Raw genomic sequence first — 8,341 nt, forward strand, 5'->3', positions numbered from 1 at the left:
TAAGAATAGAAAGATCTCTTGCGGAGATTATCATAATTGCAAAATATGAAAGAATTAGAAATTACTTAGAAAAGGGAATTTGAGGCACTTTTCTACAATCTTCGTCTAGGTTCAAATTCTCAAACTTGTAGATATTGTCTCATTTACAATAGGACCAAGTTGTACTTCCTTTAAGTTCATTTTCATTTTATCATCAATGCTTCACATCGATATGTCTTATTTTACCATGAAAAACTTGATTATTTGTTAAATGAATGACACTCTGACTATCACAATATAACAATACACTCCCCTTTTCAAAATTAAATTATTCGTCAAAGCCTTTCAAACGAATAACATTAACATCCTTTACGGCTTTACTAACCATCGTTTATTTTGCCTTCGTCATGGAAAATGTAATTGTATACCTCCAACAAATGAGTTTACTCGTAAATCAAATAAATAAATAACCAATCATAAACCTCTTAGCATTAAGGTCTCCTGCATAATTCAACATATCCAACAACTTCAGCAAATACTGCTTCTTTATGGTACTAACTCTATTGACCAGAGCTATGTGTCTTCAATAATCTAAGTATTAATAGAAAGATTGAGATGTAGCACTATGAGGTGTTGAGATGGTCTTCTAAGATCCAAGCTCTATATTCACAGAAAGAATAAAACGTGGCACCATGAGGCATTCAGATATTGAGCCACTCCCTGAAGACAGTCTGAAAATTCTAGCCACTCCATCGGAGTTCCAACCTGGAATCAATTCTTCACTGCTTTACTGCTAGAGTGAAAAACAGCCAGTGCATGCAAGAACAGAATGGGTAACAGCTCTGAGACCTTCCTCTCCTCCAATTCTAGCTGCTTTTGCTGCTGCATGCCAACAGATGATTTGTGGAGTTCCATAAATAAATCTGTAACCTGCTTTAATTGATCACCTCTTCCAACATTTCTATCCTGCAAGTTGTAAATGATAAAATCAATAACTGATGAACTATAATCCTGTTTAAGAGACAGGTAGAACAAATGAAATAAATTTGGACCAAAAAGATAAGCTGAACTAAACAACTACACAGAAATAGACAAATCCACACATGGGTCATAATTCAATACTGTTGGGTATTAAATCAGGTTATACTGCTGCTTGAGAACATTATTGCAGTGTACCACATTGTAGGGGAGACACAGCAAGAATCCCAACGAGTCCTTCATCTGGTAACCAGTCCGAATTTGTGTGATCCTGACCTCCAATTAGTGACTGACCCAGGTTAGACCAGCTCTTGCATAACGCAAACCCAAAGGTCACTTTTGCCTCCTTGTAACTGAACCACCAAAGAAGTGATGGAGAGTTTTAGAATTACTCTCCTGTTATTAATGCAGCCACAAAATCTGTCGACTGTGGCATGTAACACAAAGCCTGATCAGGTATGCAGATAGCCCTGCAAGTGGGTGACATCCAAACTTTTGACATCTCAGCTTAATATTTTTTCAATGGACTGATGTATTGATTATCTCAATGATCCATATACTGCAAAATGCTGATAGCACCACTGTGCATGAATAGGGAAGTACACCTAGCACAGCCTCTTAGACTTGGGTGAAGTGGTGATGGTTGAGAAGGGTGTTATTCTAGGTTTGATTCCTCATAGAATAGTTTCTAAACAAAGAATGAATGATGCAGTAGACCAATCAATCATTTGAATAACAATGATGATGCTCAAATATATCAAAAGCACTCAAAAATTACACTCCCAGCTCAAGTTAAACATGAATTTACTGAATAAGAAATCAATGATAGAATCTATAATATGATAAACAAAATACCAAAAAAAAAACCAATAGTTAACATATATAACTTAGAAAACCAGATGTGCCTCCTCTATTGTTGACTTGTTGCTTTCCTAGACTGATAGGAACAACTGGATCTGAATAACGAATAATAGAACATAATTCAATGCTATCATATGAATCAGGGTTAATCTAACTTTATTTTACAATTTGTTATATTAGAAACAAAAATATTTTCATTAACCGAGTAAAAAAGAGAAGGATGAGAATCCTTCCCTAAAAACAAAACCTAGTCAAAACAAAGGAAAAAAAAAAAAAAAAAACCAGAAGACATTACAAACATCTCGATATTTCTATTTTAATCCTTTTGATCTACATATTGAAATTCAATTAAGTTGAATAAAGTTGAGAGGAATGCCTTTAAAAGTTGTAGTAGTCGATGCCCCAAAAGATGAATAGAAATAGATTAGATTCCATAATGTTTTGGAAGTCCACCACTTGTCCTCAAAGATCCTTGCATTTCTTTCCCACCATACTATCCAAATCAATGTAGCACTCCCTAGGAAATCTCCACAATCACTCCCCTAATTAGAGGGCCGTATTTCTCAAAGAAATGTTCCTGAACACTAATCCTCCTTTCCCCTTAGGCTTGTACATTTGGATCCAGCTAATAAGATGATCTCTCTTTCCCTCCCCAAACCCTAACCAAAGAAAATCCTTTTGCATATTCTCAATCATTGCTACCACTGAGAATGGAATCTTGCACACTAAAAGGAAATAGCTAGGTATGTGAGACAAACAAGACTAAATTAGATGGAAAACGGACTCATACAAAAATTCATAAAAAAATAAAAAAAATAAAAAACCTTGGAACTACAAGTTTCCTGTATGTTGAATCACTGATCCCAATCAAATCAAACCCTATATCAAAGATTATCCTCACCATCATTTCATACTTTTCTAGTTTGCTAGTAGCACATTTCATGTCCACAAACTTAACTCTCAATTTTTGTTTCAAAGAATAAATCACCAATATCTCTAAATATACAATGAACCTTATATGATAAGAAGAAAATTAAGGTTAAGGTTAGGACACGATTATAGTTATCTTGTACTGGAAGAGAGCTGTCTTTTATTCTCACTAAAAATAACCTTGTTTTTTCCATCTCTACAAGTCAAATTTTGCATAGATGTGCTGGCAATACATTTGCCTTGACAATATTAAAATTACAATTTTTTAAAATACTTTGAAGAACATTTACACCATTATTGCATCTATGTTTAAATTAAAATATAAAAATTTATACATTTATAGATAAAAAAATATTCAAAAATGTAAAAAGTACAATTTCTTAATCATAATAGTTGAAATCAAAACAAGTATATGTTTATAAACTTTAAGATTTAAAAATAATTATTTTGAACTATCAATAAATATTTTTTTCTTTGTTCATTTTGTATAGGATTTTATAATTTTTTTTAGTTTCTAAACCTTTTTTTTTCTAATTATACTTTGCATCAGATAGCGATAAGGAATAAATGGGGAAAGAAATATTCATTGATAATGGTAGTGATTTGTACTGATGTGGGTCTAGAAATCAATTTCCTAAATTACATGATGCACCATTTAGCAAATAACCAATCCAGAACTCATTTTCTTGTAAGCAAGGGATAAAACAAATGTCTATTGCATAACCTGAGGATAATGCGAGTTCAGAAATTTGTTCTTGGTGTTTCCATTTATTCAAACATACATATATAATTGAATACCATTATAGGTGCAGTAGACACATGTTCATATTGACTGCTAACCAAATTTGTTTCTCTGTTGCCTGAAAATTTTATCAAATTCAAATAGGAAGTGCTATCCTACAATTAAAAGAGAATAGGACAATTATTAAACAATGTGTCAGTACAGAAAACATCTAATCTTCTAGGAGAAGAAATGGAGGTCCATTACTTTGCCACACAAGTTATAATCATTTTTACTTAACGCTAAAACATGCATTCAAACTGTGTCTCTAGTAAAAGTCAAATCACACGTATAAGTAGCCTGTGTTGATAATGATTAATGGGATAAATTATGCCTGCAACAGAAATGCATCTACAGCAAATAAGAAGAGGAAACAGAAAAAAAAAAAAAAAAAAAAAAAAAACAGCTCTATATTCACAGGAAGTTTGAAAGGTGGCACAATGAGGTGTTGAGACATTTGAAACATATAAGTAAAGGACACAAAAGACAAATAAGAGAAGTAGAAGAAAAGCTCTGTATTGACAGAAGATTGAAATGTGGTACAATGGGGATTTAAGATAGCCCCTACCAAAATAGAATTATTCCAAATTCAAGCTTTGATCCCCTCAATGTTAGCTGGAGACAAAACCATAATCCAAGCAAAATACTTAGAAATTTTTGCAGGTGAAAGTGCCCAACAACCATGGTAACAGGGATACTTACAAATGTAAATCCAGATAAAAGGATTGACTCTGCACTTTGCCCCAGTTTTCTGGGATCATGCTGCAATATTAGAAGCAAGAAAATGGTTAGTTCTTGCAGTACTTCATGATATAAGATTAGCAATTTACAAGAAAACCATGGTGTTTGAAAACTTATAATACATGGATGTTGGTTGCTGTATCAAGGTGAAAATCTTCTCAAACCGAACTGTTTGTAAAACAAACTCCCAGTCTGTATTTGAGGCTTTGGGTTTTATACATTTCATAAACTTCCACGAACTAATTCCATCTGTCTAAGTAAACAGAGTTCAATATTGAGGTCAAAATTTGAAACGTCAGTCGAAGCTAGTATAGGATGACCACAAATCCCTTCAGATTAACTCCAATATTTCACCCAATACACAAAATGGAGATAAGATACCCGTGCTGATGTCATCTTAATTGACACAACTTCAAAACTTAGTGTCCTCCTTGCATGGTCACCAATAATCTCCGCAAGAACAAGAACCATCTTTGAAGCAATGGAACCGATTCAAATCTCTCACAATTATCTCCCGCTCATAGATTTTTGATATGAACTTAGTAGCCGCATGGCAGTCTCCACAAATTCGAAGGTTTTTTGTTACTCGGAGAACTACTCCAGGGCTGGTGTTAAGAAGCCCAAAAGCAATTGCCAGCTTCTCACTGTGCGTTGTAAGGTTATATTCTTTTTCTTCTTCACTAATATCATGCAACACAAAGCTAGTATCTGGTATGTACCCAGCCATCTTAATCTTTTCAGGCAGGGCCTCCAAAAATTTGTAAATTTCCTTAGCCTGTGGGTGAGATTTATCAGCCCCCATAAACAAATGGGATTTCCCATTAATCTTGATCCAACTGCATCCAGGACTCTTCTTCATGCCTTGATATTTTAAAAGAGCCCTCAACTTCTTTACCTCCTCCCACATCCCAGCTTCAGCATACAAATTTGATAGCAGAACATAATTCCCACTGTTATCTGGTTCTAAAACAAAGAGCCTTCTAGCTGCCAACTCTGCTATCTCCAAATTCCGGTGGCTCCGGCAAGCAGCCAACAGTGCACCCCAAACGCTTGGTCCAGCTTGCATCGGCATTTGACTAATCAGCTCCTTTGCTTCCACCAATCGCCCAGCACGGCCGAGAAGATCTACGACACATGCATAATGCTCAACTCTTGGTTCAACTGAGTGAATTGTACTCATATCATTGAAGTACTTCAAGCCAGCATCAATAAGACCTGAATGGCTGCATCCAGATAACAATCCCATGAATGTTACAGCATCAGGTTGAACCCCAGCTCTTAACATGTTCTCAAAAATTGAAACTGCTTCTACACCACAGCCATGAGAGGCATAAGCCGTTATCATAGTGTTCCAAGCAATCAAATTCTTTCCATTTTGAGCTATCGTATCAAAACAGCGCCGAGCTTCAACGAGGCTCCCACATTTGGCATACATCCCAGCAAGTGCAGTCTGCACTGATGAATTCAAATGCAAACCAATTCCATTAGCAAAATTATGAATCCGCCTCCCACGCTCAAGAGCAGCTGACTGAGCACAAGCAGGGAGAACACTCACAATAGTTACCCAATTGGGCTTCATCTCTGAACCCTCTTGCAACATCTCATCAAACAAACCCAGTGCTTGCTCCGCAAAACCATTCTGTGTGTAGCCTGATATCATAGCAGTCCAAGAAACAATATTCCGGCGCTCCATCCGTTCGAACAAATCCTCAGCAACACCAATCTCGCCCTCTTTCATATAACCCGCAATCAAAGCATTCCAAGAAGCCACATCCCTAACAACCATTTTATCAAACAGCTTACGGGCATCACCAATCACACCACATTTCACATACATATCAATCAAAGAAGCCCCCACGTAAAAATCACCCTCCAATCCAACTCTCAAGCCCTGCCCATGAACGCATCTCCCCATACAAACACGCGACAAGTCCGCACACGACTTGAGAACAAACGGGAGCGTAAAATTATCACTAAGAAGTCCCAGAAAATGCATCCGGGCATAAGCTTCGAGGGTTTTTTCAGGAAACCCATGTCGAGTATAAGCCCGAATAATCGAATTATACAACAAAGAAGATGGGTTATCAATCCTATCAAAAACGACCACAGCGGAATCAAGATCCCCGGAGCTGGCATACATTGCCACCATTTTGGCGGCGAGGAATGCATTGGGTTGAAGGCCACGGAGGACTATTTGGGCGTGGGCTTGCTGGCCTAGTTTGATGAAGTTGTGGCGAGTAAGGAACTGGAAAATGGGTGCATAGGATGAAGGGTGAGGAAAGTGTTGGAGGATGGGTTGTAGGAGGATACGCAACTGAAGGTTTAGGGAGGGTTTTGGAGTAAATTCAGGTGAAGGTGGAGGTGGAGGTGCTGGTGGCGGAGGAATTGGGTGAGAGAGGAGAGATTTGAGTGGTAGGATTGTTGCTGAGACTGGTCTGCGAAGTCCATGTTGCATTGACTGAGGATTTTGAAGGACTTTGGCAGAGAAAATGCGTTAACATTCGGTGGTAGAGACTAGTTTTTCGCTAACTCCACAATGCTTCATAAGATTTTCTTAATGTCAGGATGTTTAAAATTCTACCCTCTAAATTTTGTTTGCCATTTTTGTTGTATTTTCTCTTTTTTAAGAAAATAAAAATGTATTTAATAATTATATAATAAGAAGTAGGAAAAAAAAACTTAGGGAAAACCCACTAATTAAAAAAAATAGAAAAAAATAACCCTAAATTCTATAAATCAAATTTATCTTCATAAATTTAATAATATTTTAAAATACATATAATTTTAAAATGATCATTTTACTTATTAGGTATCAACTGACAATTTTTTTTTTATTATAAAAACTAATTTAAGACCAATAAAATAAAATTAAAAATACAATTAAAATTTAAAAACTTTAAATCTAAAAATATAACAATAAAATATTAACTTTCAGATCAAGCACACTAATAAAAAATATAGATATCCAAAAAATTTTGAAATACAATAGGAGTCAATATTTTTTTTTTAATTTTTAAGTATTTTTGTTTTAATCCTATTTAATTTTTATGTTTTTTATTTTAATTGTATTTAATTTTTAAGTATTTTAGTTTTAATTTAATTTTTAATTTTTAAAATTTCTTATTTTATTGTAGATCTCAACTAAAATTTTTTTTATTCAATTTTATCAAAAAAAATTGAAAAGATTAATGAATTAATATAATACAGGATATAAAATGTTTATTAATTAGAGAATTAGAAAGATTTTATTTACGAGATAATTTATATCTTATATAATTAAAAATTTATAATATATTTATTTGTAAGATAGTTTTATCAAATTACACTAATAAATTAATTTTTTTATAATTTTATTTTAATATTATCAAGTAAAATAGTATTTTAGAAAATAATTATATGATTTATGAAAAAGTGTATGTATTTTAAAATATTTTTAAATAGACGAAGATAAAATTGAATTATAAAAGTTCTCAGTTACCTTTTCCATATTTTTTCAAATTAGTAAAATATTTTTATAATTTTGTTTTTTGATATTTTTTTTTTCAACAGGTAAATAATTTGGAATAATTAACTAGTAGGTATTATCATCTCATTTTGAAATTTGGTTTTAAAATTTTGAAAATCCAGATATTTTTAGAGTGGTACTTTTAATTTAGCATAAAAATTATTATTTTTTTAAAATAAAATAAAAAAGCTTGAATGTGAATTTAATATTATTTATTAAAAAATAATCAGTTTTCCAATTTGGAATGTACTAGGCCAATTTCTTTCTTTCTTTCTTTCTTTCTTTTTTTCCTTTTTTTAAGACACTTCTAGACCAAAATTATTGTGGAATTTTAGCCTAAAAACTGGTACTCTTGAAATCTTGCAACATATTTGTTGAGAACTTTTTTTAAAAGGTTTAAAAGTATTTTTAGGGGGTGTTTGGTAAAATTTAATACTTATTACTTAATTATTTAAATTAAATTTAAGTTAAATTATACTTAAGTTATTGATTTAAAACTTTTTACTTAATTTTTACTTTAAATATTAAATTTTTTTTTATAAAATTAACTTAAAATTTATTCTAAA

General features: G+C 33.1%; 1 protein-coding gene across 6 annotated transcripts; it reads right to left on the reverse strand.

The window, feature by feature from the left end:
* Nucleotides 1–421: 421 nt before the first annotated feature.
* On the reverse strand, nt 422–6,799 carry LOC117927288 (pentatricopeptide repeat-containing protein At5g66520-like). 6 transcript variants are annotated; one of them, XM_034846760.1, is made up of 5 exons: nt 4,393–6,799; nt 4,232–4,291; nt 4,098–4,144; nt 1,083–1,427; nt 422–945 (listed from the first exon to the last, which is right to left on the reverse strand). In XM_034846760.1, the coding sequence occupies exon 1, from the start codon at nt 6,723–6,725 to the stop codon at nt 4,710–4,712; it is 2,016 nt and encodes a 671-aa protein (XP_034702651.1). In that variant the 5' UTR covers nt 6,726–6,799; the 3' UTR covers nt 422–945; nt 1,083–1,427; nt 4,098–4,144; nt 4,232–4,291; nt 4,393–4,709. The 6 variants fall into 6 exon arrangements, with proteins under 6 accessions (XP_034702651.1, XP_034702652.1, XP_034702649.1 ...); XM_034846761.1 differs by lacking the exon at nt 1,083–1,427; XM_034846758.1 differs by having other exon boundaries at nt 422–1,427.
* Between the last annotated feature and the right edge of the window lie 1,542 nt (nt 6,800–8,341).

The sequence above is a fragment of the Vitis riparia genome, chromosome 12, assembly GCF_004353265.1.
Source record: "Vitis riparia cultivar Riparia Gloire de Montpellier isolate 1030 chromosome 12, EGFV_Vit.rip_1.0, whole genome shotgun sequence".
Lineage (NCBI taxonomy): Eukaryota > Viridiplantae > Streptophyta > Magnoliopsida > Vitales > Vitaceae > Vitis > Vitis riparia.